Source organism: Euphorbia lathyris, chromosome 8 (assembly GCF_963576675.1).
Source record: "Euphorbia lathyris chromosome 8, ddEupLath1.1, whole genome shotgun sequence".
In the NCBI taxonomy this organism is placed as follows: domain Eukaryota; kingdom Viridiplantae; phylum Streptophyta; class Magnoliopsida; order Malpighiales; family Euphorbiaceae; genus Euphorbia; species Euphorbia lathyris.
The window spans coordinates 74,210,950-74,223,847 of NC_088917.1; the positions used below are offsets into that span (position 1 = coordinate 74,210,950).

General features: G+C 33.2%; 1 protein-coding gene and 1 long non-coding RNA gene across 6 annotated transcripts; both read left to right on the forward strand.

The window, feature by feature from the left end:
* The first annotated feature begins 29 nt into the window (after nucleotides 1–29).
* Nucleotides 30–4,808, forward strand: LOC136204143 (geranylgeranyl transferase type-2 subunit beta 2-like). 5 transcript variants are annotated; one of them, XR_010675045.1, is made up of 7 exons: nucleotides 30–241; nucleotides 522–674; nucleotides 813–988; nucleotides 2,013–2,234; nucleotides 2,314–2,376; nucleotides 2,530–2,652; nucleotides 4,442–4,804. XR_010675045.1 is itself a non-coding variant. In XM_065995344.1 (5 exons), the coding sequence occupies exons 2-4, from the start codon at nucleotides 605–607 to the stop codon at nucleotides 2,335–2,337; spliced, it is 270 nt and encodes an 89-aa protein (XP_065851416.1). In that variant the 5' UTR covers nucleotides 30–241; nucleotides 522–604; the 3' UTR covers nucleotides 2,338–2,376; nucleotides 4,442–4,801. The 5 variants fall into 5 exon arrangements, 2 of the variants coding, with proteins under 2 accessions (XP_065851416.1, XP_065851415.1); XR_010675046.1 differs by lacking the exon at nucleotides 2,530–2,652 and having other exon boundaries at nucleotides 4,442–4,808; XR_010675044.1 differs by lacking the exon at nucleotides 4,442–4,804 and having other exon boundaries at nucleotides 2,530–2,750.
* Nucleotides 4,809–7,584: 2,776 nt separating this feature from the next.
* Nucleotides 7,585–10,614, forward strand: LOC136202266 (uncharacterized). The gene is made up of 4 exons (XR_010674382.1): nucleotides 7,585–7,850; nucleotides 8,111–8,300; nucleotides 9,288–9,367; nucleotides 10,112–10,614. It is a non-coding gene; the product is annotated as an uncharacterized lncRNA (long non-coding RNA).
* The last annotated feature ends 2,284 nt before the right edge of the window (nucleotides 10,615–12,898 follow it).

Genomic DNA, 12,898 nt, shown 5'->3' on the forward strand with positions numbered 1-12,898 from the left:
TAAATCAAATTAAAAGGCACAGACAGCACAGCACCTAATTAAGACCTAAATCCCTAATTTGAGAAGAGGAGAGCAACGCGAGAGTTACGATTCTTCTACGCACTCGCACACCGCCGGCTCAACTCAGGGGGAATCGCACAACTCAGTTCACCGCCGGCCACTAGTCAGTCAGTCGCTGCTTGCAAGTCAGTCTCCATCGCCGCCGGCCACCGTTCAGTTCAGTCGCTGCGCAAAACGCAAGGTCAGGGGAAAAATTAATTTTGATTTTATGCCTTTGCTTTGCTTCATCTTTTTTGTGCCTTTGCTTTGCTTCATCTGTTAGTACCTCTACTTTTCCTTCTTCATTTACCTTCAATAACCCCTGTTTTAATATGCATATCAATTACTTCACATAAAAATGTCGAAATGAGTAAAAATGGGAGAAGTCTAGTAGAAACAAAGTTCAAATTTTTGGATTGACTTGCTTTGACTTGCTTTGACTGACTCGTCTAATTGCCACTCACTTTATTGTGTAATCAAAGAACAAGGATAGTATTGAATCTGTGGTGATGGAACACTTAAGAATGAATGGAGCATACTGGGGATTGACCACTCTAGATCTTTTATGGGAAAGCTTGATGCAGTTGATTCAAATGAAGTAATTGAATGGATTGTGCAATGGCAACATGAATCTGGTATTTAAAGCATGTTCCCCTTTGATTTATTTGCTTGCATTTATGTATTTTTTGTTGGAAAACTAGTTGTGGAGATAATACATGCACAATGATCTATTAAATATAGTTAGAACATTGACTACACACTTTGTGATTTAGGTGGTTTTTCTGGTAATATTGGACATGATCCCCATATATTGTACACGCTGAGTGCCGTCCAAATTATAGTTCTTTTCGACAGGCTAAATGCTCTTGATGCTGAGAAAGTGTCAAACTGTATCCTTCATGCCTTGTGTTTGGATGCACTCCTGGTGGGGAGTCTCATGCTGGACAGAGTATGTTTCCAAGTTCCCGTTTATATATTAAAATTCTTTCTTAAATTGTGATTCAGAAAAGTCTTATTTATAAGGGTGCTGGGAATTGCATTGTTTAAATCGTTTAAGGACATTTAAATATTGGATAATTTCCTTTTGCAAAAAAGAGGAAGTTCCTTGAGATATTTGTGTGGATAAGGAAAATGCCACTTATGATTTGTTTGACAGTGGCCTTTTGTTCTTGCTAATAAAACAACTTGCATTAACTTAATGCATGCACACAGATTGATTATATAAAATCTCCATATCAAGAAATTGTCTGTACGGTTTAATAGTGTTGGAATATATAAAAGACCATTTTAAGTATAATGTAATTAAGATCATACTTTCGGCCTCAGATTGAGCTTTTTCAATTTTATATTATATATATGCAGATAACGATTTCTTTGGCTCTAGATGGAGGAGAATAATTCACACTTTGTTGATATATTATTTAATAATCTAATTTGGAGAATGTCAAAGGCCTTCATTTCATTTCATTTTAGAGGTTAAGTCTAGAATTTCTATTCCTTTGGCTGCAATATAATAGGCGATGAAGATGCTGAGTAGCCTTGAATATGATTCATCTAGTTATTAAAAAGCTAATGAGAATACGTATATTTAAGTGTGATAATATTGCATGCATCTGATGTGGAGTTGGGTAGAGTTTATCCAATTCCTCCTCCTGTAATATGGTTAGTGGTCCTATCTTCTTGCTTGCTGATGCCATAAAAAATTGACGACACATGGGATGTTAAATTTCAACTTTCTCAACCGAACATTCTAACCATATATCATACTGAATAGTTTTTTCACTAACCACAATTACATAATCCCTAAAACCTATAGACAACACAATTCCTAATTAATAGAACTCGGCTAGTTTAGGCATGGAAGGAGTAGTGTAGTCTAAGTAGTATTAAGTCTCCTCTTCCATGATACACCAGTTTCTGAATTATTTAATTATATGAAAGTTGGTTATTAGGTGGTTTGTGTTCATGTACAGGAAAATGTAATTAGGCAGATTATATTCAGTGGAGCGGAGTACTGTAGTTGTCAAATAACATAACCATACCATACGGCCTTAGGAAGAGAGGAAAGGGCATGTATATATATTGGATTGAGAAATAGATTGGAGCGGAGTACTGTAGTTGTTCCAATATATATTGGTATACCCTCAAAGAGCTTGAGGTCTCTACTAATGGTTTCACTGATGAAAATGTGATAGGTATAATTTCTTAATTATATTTCTGCTTCTTTCGTTAGTGGTTTCAAAAATCTGGTTAAATTTTGTTGCTTTGATGTAGAGGACAATCATGGATGAACTTTAAGGTAGAAGTAGAACCAATTGGAGGCTCTTCAAAAATTTGGTGAGATTTCTTTCTTATTGTACTGAAGGAGCTCTTAAATTTCTTATTTTGATTATACTGCAATTTAAAGTTTTCACCTTTACTGCTTTGAATCTGTGAATCCTCGAAGTAATTAATTTTCCAAGCATTTCTAATTTTGTTGTCTTGTATTAGGATGCTTGATTACGAGTATGTTCACAATAGAAACTTGTAACATTGGCTCCATGGAGATGTTGGGCCTTGCAACCCTCTTACATGGGATATTCAAATGAACATATTTCTGGGAACAACAAAAACGTACTGATTTTTATTGTCATTTAGAATTCAAAATTAAGTCTTATTCATATCTGTTTGTGAACTTTACATTTGTTAGTTTTTATTATTGTTAAGCTCTATTTTGCAGTGGTACCAGTAATTATGAGTGGGGATAAGTTACCAAAATAGGTCTATGGTTGTTAGGGAAGTATCAATTTAGGTTCCACTTACAAAATAGCACACATATAGGTTTAACGTTTAAAAAATGTACCAATTTAGACCTCGATAACGGAACGAGACACGATGTTGATATTACTCTGTTAAGTTTTGTCAATTATATGTGGAGGGAAAGTCAAAACTTAACGGAGTAATAGGAATGACGTGTCCAATCCGTTCTTGACGCCTAGATTGATACTTTTTTAAACGTTAAGCCTATATTGGTACTATTTTGTACATGGGTCTAAATTTATTTCTACAAAAACCATAGGCCTATTTTGGTACCTTATCTCTCATGAGTGTGTAATTACTGTTAAATAATTTTCAATGAATATAAAAGAGACTAATAAAGTAAAAATGCTAGCTAGCCATGATTGTTAATACAATGTACGTGTAATTATTGGTAATATTTATGCTTGATTATAGTTCAATATTAGAGCTCCATTAAATCCAAAAAAAATATTTTTTTTAAAAAAATATCAATATTTTGCGTCGCGCGTAAGGAAGGAGCGATACAAAGTGTACTAGATTAATCAGGGAGCTTGTGTCGCGCACCCTTGGAGCGCGTCACAAGAATATCATATGTTGTGTCGCGCACTCTAGAAGCGCGTCACAAGAGTTATCGCTCTATTGTATCGCGCGTTTGACAAGTGCGACACAACAGATGAGTAGTTTGTGTCGCTCTCAAGAGCGATGCAAAATTCTTGTGTCGCACCCCTGTTGTGTCGCACAAAAGTGCGACACAACAACATGAAAAAGTGCGACACAAGTAAGCATTTCTGTACTAGTATATATATTTTGAGTTTTATGTATATATATATATATATATATATATATAATCAAAGAATTTTCAGAAATTGATATCTTAGGGTTATACATGAATTTTGTAAAATCGGGGTTTTTCACGATCTTGCTTTTTATTGTGGAATTATAGTTCAAACGAAACTATTGACTATACTTATATGTGAATTTCAGATTTTATCTGGTTATATTGATTTAAGGTTTCATTTGATTAATTAACTTTGGAATTTTTATTGATTGATGGTATAAAGGATTGATATTTTGGAGAATGGAAAATTTGTGAGTTTGATTATAAAGAAGTGAAGTCTATATATTTACATATATATATACATATATGTTTTGGGTTTCAATATATATATATATATATATATATATATATATATATGGAATAAAATGTTTGGTATCCATTAAGAGTAGTCCGGTTGGGTGGTTTCGAATCTAAAGACCATATTTAGTGAGAAATATGGACTGTGTACACAATCTGAAGACCTATTGGGTAGGGCAGTAAAGTGTCGGGTAAGACTATATGGGATAGGCAATGTTAAAGAGACGTTTCGTGTATGTTGTGAATTCTGATTCAAATAAAATGGGATGAACTCAAAAATTGATACAAGATTATAAGTTTTTGGTTTTTGGTTTAGTACCTTGACTATATTATGAACTTAAGTTTTGAGTATATTTTATAAGATTTTGATTAAATCTTTTAAAAATGTATATATGTAGTTATGTTAAGTAAAGTTGGTTTTTATAGCTGATAGTTTCTTATCGAGATTTTTGTCTCATTTTTTCCAAATGTTTTTAATGTTTTTTTTAGGCGAAGAAGTGCAAGGTAACGAGAGGGGTACTCGATCCTAGGGCGAGGTTCGGTTACAGCTACGAGGTTCAAGTCGTCTCTAGGATATTGCATCCATTTTGTTCATGTACATATATGTGGATAGTATATGTTTGAAGACACTTGTATAACCTGTGTTTGGTAGTGTCTTTTTGTTTGGTATGTATTATCTACATGTATATATATATATATATATATATATATATATATAATTAGCTGAAGTGTGATATGAGATATGAGTAAATTATATTGAGTTGAGATAGTAGAGAATTGTCTATATAGGTGCTGCGGAAAAATCCGATTTGTGTTGGAACCTTGTGCTACATTTTTCGACCAGATATAGGCTGAATCTATCATGGAGTCTCTAATAAAAGTTCTTTATTTTTGTCTTACGTTTCCAGAGGTTTTTTAATCACCTTAATTGGACTCTATATGGAGAAGTTAGGCTGGAAACGACATATGTTGGTCATTTTAGCTATAAACCGGAATTTGGTTTTTGGTTTAATTTTTCTCCTTATTTTAGAGACACTGCAACTAGTTTATATAATAAGTCAGTGGTAATGTCTCACCGTCTTATCTGATCTTATTTTAGGCCGGGTTTGACATTTTAAAATCACATTATTGAATTCATATTCGTAGATTTATGAGTTTTGTAGCAATTCTGTTTGTAAGTAGACATTTAAGTACAATGGTTATAATAACTCGTTAAAATGATGAGTTAGTGTAAAAGAGGGAAAAACTGTTGGAATTCAAGATGAAGACCATGATAAGAGGAGCAATGTGCAACCACATAAGATCAAAAGGAAATAGGCGAGGAATTTCATTTTCAGCATTTTGTACTATTAACTGATATGCTTATGTGGCAGATCAATATATTAGATTCTAGTCTATCAATTCATGTATAAATACGTGTGTAATCTAGATATTTTTAATCAATGGAAAAATAGAGACAATTGTTTCCATTATGACATAAGAGCTTTCTGGTTCATGATCCAATTTTTTGCATTCTTTATTTCTCTCTTATTCTTATCTATAATGTCGCACAGAAGTTACCTATATGTTGCTTTGAACACTATCGATTCTAATTCATAGTTGGACGAATCGAAGAATTTATTGAACAAAAGTGTCGATGGAAATCGCATCAAGCAGACAAATAAGGATAACTCTGGAAATGATGGAATCAATTTATGAGGAGAGAATCGCAAAGATCGAGCTAATAATGCAGGTTTACTGCTTGTTAATAATCCTTTAAATAGGAAAAACTATATTTCCTGGAAGCGATCTGTAGATTTCAAGCCTCATCCGAAAGACCCGAGGGAATGAAATCGTAGGTCGACCGTGTGTTATCGAAGCGAATTCAATGTGGGAATCAAACAACTTGGTTCGCGACTCTTTATACGCGTGCGAATCCTGATGTCACTCAAGTTTGAGCTCAAGTTGCCATTTTTTGAGCATAAGTGAAAGTGAATGCCATTTTTTGAGCATAAGTGAAAGTGAATGCCATTTTTTGAGCATAAGTGAAAGGCAGTGCCATTTTTTAGCACAAGTGAAAGTCAAGGAAAAATGATGAATACCAACGACATCATGTCGTTGGTAAATTCTTTTTTCTTGTAGGGAAAGTTAACCGGAGATAATGATGGTGGCAGACGCGCCAGCTCTCACAAACATGTTGATCGATGCAGTGGCTTCCTCCTGGTGATGGCAGCGAGTCAAAGGGAAGTCTCACACTTTAAACGCTCTAATGTCTGCCCTCACGGAAAGAGAAAGGTGAACCATAATGGAAAAAAATAAAGAACAAATCTAAGACTACTCATAAGGGCAGCTCTGATAATACGTAATCAGAATGTACGGATTATAGAAAAGATACAAGTATTTATGTAGAGAAAATTGAACATAATTGGGACAAAAAATACTAATTAATACCTATACTAACTCCTACAACTATTCATAAATATATTCACATAGATATATTGACCGATAAGATTGTATCTTCATATATGTTTACATGACTATTCACCATAGATGGTCTTTTGCAACCTAAAATACATGTGTTGCACTATTTATGGTTTTTTTTGGATCTTTTGCAACATGGTTTATAGAATGTTGCAAAAGAGAAGGGGAGTTTCACTGTGAAAGGCAATCCGGTAATGCTGGATCGGAGTTACGGATGTGATCCATGTCAAACTCACATAAATTTGAAATTTTAGAACACTAATTATAAAGTGTTGCAAGAGATATGTTGAAACACCTTTTTATGTAAATAATCTTCCTTAATTCAATTTGATGCAAAACAACGTCGTTTTGTATATTTCAGGATTAAAAAAATAATAAAAAATAAAATTGTTTTAAGGGGCACTACAAAAAAAGGGGTTAAGGTGTAAAAATACCCCTAACGTTTTGGGTCACGAGCAATTTTACCCCTAACGTCTAAAATGGTGCAATTTTACCCCTAACCTTGGAAGCCGATAACAATTTTACCCCTAACGTTAATAAATTGGGTCAATTTGAGAAATAATTAATCAAAACTGTCTTCTCGGTTATGAAACTTGTCATCTACACTTCATATTGTGTCATTTTATCAGTAACAAATCACAAACATTTGTTGGGATGTGAAAAAAATAAAAAAATAAAAAAATATATTGTCTTTTTGTGCGAATTAGACAAAAAAAAAAGGAAAAAATCCACCGAATTTATAAATATTAATCTCAAATTCTATCATTAAATTATAAAAAACATGAAATCCTTTTTTTACAATGAATTATTATGCAATTGGTGCATAATAATGAACAAAAATATATGTGTTTTATAATAGTGTCTGAAATTGACCCAATTTATCACCGTTAGGGGTAAAATTGCTCTTGGCTTCCAACATTAGGGGTAAAATTGTACAATTTTAGACGTTTAGGGTAAAATTGCTCCTGACCTATAACGTTAGGGGTATTTTTACACCTTAACAAAAAAAAAAATGGTTTTACCAACATTATTGTAGCAACACCTTAAAATAGTGCAGCTACAAAATACACTATTTTATTTTTTATTTGAGATAAAAAGAAAATATAGTTGGGCTTTGAAATATAGATGGGATTTGTAAAACCCAACCCACTTATGTGACTTCTCTACTACTAACCCTAATTCATCCCACATCATTCTTTGCTACTGTTTACTTCGACTTCTCTTCCACCTCTCACTCTCAACCTCTTCTTCATCGTTATCTTTTCCTTCTTTCAACTCCGATAAACCACTCCATGTCTCCTGTTTCTCTCAAATCTGGCGATTCTCTGCCTCATGGTACACGAAGAGCGAAGAAAAATTGCAAAAATCGGGTGACGATGTTGATCCGATCCGGTCATCGAAATGCTGGCCGCTCCAGAACTTGTGCCGCTCCCAAGAGGTAGCACTTCTGATCATGGAGACATTGTGAATTTAAGTTTCTACCCTTTCTCTAAGTTCTAGAATGTAGTTTGTGATTTTACCTATAAGTTGAAATTATAGAATTAAGGTCGTCTTAGGGCTTGAGATTGGCTATGTTGTGAATTTTAATTACTTTTTAGGTTTTTAATTTGAGTATATTGTGATTTCACCTATCCTTTTTGCTTTCAAATCTATCTGAAATCCCTCTGTTTCTTAATCCGAAAATTGGGTTCCTTTCAGAAATGAGCATCCTATTATTCCAGTTAACAAGGAGCACAGGACATCAGCAAAGCTTTTAAACTCCACACTTGGTTCAATCTTTTCACTGGCTAGGTTGTCTATGAAGATGGAAAGCTACACACTATATGGTTATTAGCTTCAGATATACAGCAATAGGGCGTCTATCAAGTGAAGAACCTAATCTCTTCAGGTTGGTGTTGTGCCTAATAATTTCTTTTCTATATTAAATTGTATTATCATTAGGCTGAATTGTAACTGTAAGTTAAGTTAAAGTTATCAACTCATCTTATTTATTTAAATTAATCTTAATTGTTGGACCAATTACTAGCATAGGTTCGTTCAACCACCTACCCTCTTATGACATTGAAATTACTCCAGTTTTAGGGAATATGTTGGATGGGAAGATTCTTAAATTGGTGTTTACAGTTGCTAATGCTTTGAATGTTTAAAATTAACCACATGGTTGCCTTTTACTGTTTCTTTTTTCTAAAATGGATTTGAATTCATGGTTGCCTTTTACTGGTTGTTGGTGCACTTATTATATGACAGGGAGTTATGCATACCTCTGAATATCCAAAAAACAACTAATGCACTATCCATCAATTAAATGTTCTCATAAGTGTGTGATTCTGCCCTAGCTCAATATTTTGCATTAATTGTTATAGGCTTAAAGCATTATTTGGCCCCTAATCTATCCAAAATTATGTCATTTGGCCATGATCTATTATTTGGTCACATTTGGCCCTTGGCGTATCCCATTTGGTGAAATTTCACCCAATTTGTATGAATGCTTAACAGAATCATTATCTCATTGATAAGTAACGATATTTTGACACTTATACTTAAAACGTGATATTTCTTAAAGTTTTTTTCCCCACATTATGTGGAAATAATTAATTAGATTAAAAAAACAAAAAAACAAAAAACAAATCCTAAACTAAAATCTATTAAGTTCAAATGTCAAAATATCGTTACTTATCAATGAGATAATGATTCGGTTAAGTTTGAATCCAAATTGGGTGAAAGTTCACCAATTTGGGATAGATCATGGGCCAAATGATAAAATTTTGGATAAATCAGTGGCCAAATAGTATTTTAAACCATTGTTATATGACAGAGAGTTGCATATATTAATTTTCCTTAGTTTACTCACTGTTAGCAACTTAATATCTGGCAGACTACTATTACAAGTTAGTGGAATGTCAGAGAAGGCCTCTATCAAATCCTTCAAATCGCTGCAAAAAGTCTCGGTGTCAAGTGAGTTCTTCTCTTCTAATGAAGTTGTAATTCTAACTTGATGTAAATCCGGTATATAGTTTATGATATTATTTCCTTTAGTGCTTGTGAAATTATGGAGGGAACAAATATTTTATTAGGAGTAATGTCCTTTGTATAAGTTGTTGATTAGGAGTAATATCCTTTGTTTGAGGAGTTTGGAATTTGATATGTGCTCATTTTTCATTTGTTATTTGTTGGAATTTGTACTTGCCTATAGTATGATTGTCTCTACTTATGGAAAACTCAAGGAGAAAAAGGTATTAATTTAGCAGAATTTTTTTTCTAGGTGTTAGCTTATGAGTATTTGATGCCATTAGATTAGAGAATGAGGCTTTTTTTACTGCTGGCTTGAAACTTGGCTTTCCTATAATGATATGGATTACTCCATTTCTTTACCATAATTTTTCTTTTTGGTATCTTTCTTGAAACATTAATCAAACTTTCCTCTTTTAGTTAACATTTTAATTTCTTTCCATGTCCGTGTTAGGACCATCTACTCTATGGAATCGACAATAAGCATTATAGTCCCTTTAATATTTTTCACCCTTCTTTCTAGTGCTACAAATTTTTATGATATTTTCTCCTAAAATTGGGTAGAACCATGAGTTTGTTTGGTTCAGTTATTAGATTATAACTGTTGTAATTAGCTATTCATGTTAGTTATTAGATTTTAGCTAATTCATAACTTAACACGATTTATTCATGTAATTCATTTTTTTATAGTCCACAATTGAAGAGATGTGTTCGTATGGAGCAACTAGTGAGAATGTTGAGCAGCTTATTTGTGGTGACACATCACATGGACTCTCTTGGCTTATTGGCAGACATGTAATACCTAAGAAATTGAAGGAACAGTCAATTGGAAATGTTTCTGATGCCTATGTAGAGGATTAACAAAGATAAAAAAACCAATTGCAAAGTGAAATGGAGGAGAAAGTTATCCAACTTGAAGACGTAATGGAGGAGAAAATGAAACAAGTGGATCAAAAAGTGAGGAAGAGCTTGACATTAATCATAAACAAATTGGTAGAAGTTAATTCCAATCTCAACATTGATATTGAGGATATATATGGTGACATTTCAAATGAAAATGAGAATGCTACTGTGGAGTTTGAAGGATAGATTACATTATGACTTTATTATACTTTTTATTATGTGTTTTGGATCATTTGAGAATTTTAAATTTCATTGTTAATATATTGGCCTATTATGGATTTATAATTGCACTTAAGGGTTTTTTATGCTATTATTTAAATTCAAAATTTTCTTTTAATTTTTTTTAGTGTTGCACGAGTTAAAGATTATGTTGCATATAACAGTGTTACATTAAATATCGTTAAAATTTCAAACAAAAAGCGTTGCTATTAACATAATATAAAAAAATTGCTAAAAAATATTAAATTAAAAAGTGTTAAATTAAATAGTTGCTTAAAAAGTGTTAAATTAAAAAATGTTGCAAATTATATACGAAAGAGTTGCTTGAAACAAAAAAATGTTAAATTAAAAAGTGTTGCAATTCTATATAAAAAGAGTTGCAAATAAAAACCATGTTGCATAAAAACTTGTTGCAAGAAAGTTCAAAGGTGTTGCTTATAATTTTATTCGATAATAGTGTTATCTGTTCTACGATATAGGCAACGCTTTCATTTAAGTTGCTATAGGATAGTAAAATGTTGCCACCGATACGTGTAGCAACATTTGTATCAATGTTGCTAAAAATGTGAAAAAAATGTTGCTTAAGATATCTTTAGCAACGTGCAAAAAATCAACTCTCTTTTTTGACAAAAACTGTTGCCAAAACTTCTTTAGCAACACAATAATGACTTTAGCCAACACTTGCTTGGAGTTGCAACAGACCATCTATGGTGTAGTGACATTATATGTTCATATATGTTCACAATTGTAAACAATTATGAGGAGAAGCGAACTCACTTTCCCAATACAACATGATGTTAAATGCATGCAAGATGAGGATGATCGTATATTTCTTCTTGGCTTTCTAGAAGGCCTTGGTCCTGAGTTTGAGATAGCACACAACTAGATATTGACTAGTGGGAAACTTCCCTATTTCTCTGCTCTTTATAGTCGGCTTCTTCCTATTTGTAAGAATGCTGAAAAGACTCCTAGTATAGTCTCTTAAGAGATAAAGGCCCTTTGTGAGCAATGTGAATCAAGGGGTTAAGGGAGGTTCTCAAAATTCCACTAGTAACCGTACATCTCAGAATCCTAGGATATGCCAACACTATGAAGGTGAGGGACATATCAAGAAGTACTGTTGGAAACTGCATAGCCGCCCTGGGTAGAACAGTTCAAAGAAATTTGTAAATGTGGCTACTCATGATGATATACTACCATCCCCTTGACATTTTGCTCCCAAACATCACAATTTCAATTGATGAATATCCTTGACTTCAATAGAGTCATGGTGTTCCTTAGTCTTCCACCATCGTTTTGGCTGACACAAGTAATCATAATGCTTGCCTCTCCACCTCGTCCTGTAGTTGGGTTATTGTGTTATAGATCGTAGGACTGACAACACATGTATTATTTCTTCTTTAAATGCTTATGCCAATCTTCCATCTGTTACTTTAGCCAATGGGGCTACTACTCTTATAGATGGACATGGAACAACTCATCCAACCTCCACAATTTCCGTATCATTTGTTTTGTGTTTGTCTCAATTTCCGTTTCATTTACTATATGTTAGTCAACTCATCAAAGTTCTTAATTATTCTGTTGTTTTCTTTCCCACTTATTTGCATCTTTCAGGATCTTGTTTCTTATTTGCATCTTTCAGGATCTTGGGATGAAACATACTATTGGTAGAGGGAATCTGGTGCATGACTTGTATGTTCTTGACTCCTCTATATCGATGACAATACTGATTGCATGAACAAGCTCCTCCATACTACAACATTATCATTTTGTCATATGTCTCTTCATATGTTGCAGAAAATATGTCCTAGTTTTCAGCGAGAATCTACAAAACATCACAAAGTGGTGTATTCCCCTAGAATAAATAACTGTGTTGAGTCTGTTTTTTATTTGGTTCACACCGATGTGTGGGGTCCTTGTCCTATTGTGTCTAAACTTGGGTATCTATATTTTCTGACCTTTGTGGATGATTTTTCTAGAGCAACATGGCTTTATCCTTTAAAACATCATTCTGATTTATTCACTATTTTTTTTTACTTTGATGCTGAAATCAAAAACTAATTTAATAAGAATATTTGCTTTTTGCTAAGTGACAATGTCAAAAAGTATTTATCTAGCACTTTCCAGTCTTACCTCTCACAACAGGGTATTATTCATCAAAATCGTGCACCATATTGCAAAAAGTTTCACATATGTGTTCACTAAAGTTTTACCAGGTACGCGGATCAACTACATTCTACCAAGTTGGGCATCATAAGTGTCTATGCTCCAACTTGAGGGGGAGTGTTATATGATAGACTGTTGTTAGAGAACATATTGTATTTCACAGTATGTTCTATTGTAAAGTGCCCAACA

Excerpts from the sequence above, each read along its gene's own strand:
- LOC136204143 (XM_065995344.1), top strand. The coding sequence starts at position 605 with ATGGGAAAGCTTGATGCAGTTGATTCAAATGAAGTAATTGAATGGATT. Across the intron at positions 675-812 it reads GCAATGGCAACATGAATCTG|GTGGTTTTTCTGGTAATATT; the intron begins GTATTTAAAGCA and ends TTTGTGATTTAG. Across the intron at positions 989-2,313 it reads GGAGTCTCATGCTGGACAGA|AGGACAATCATGGATGAACT; the intron begins GTATGTTTCCAA and ends GCTTTGATGTAG.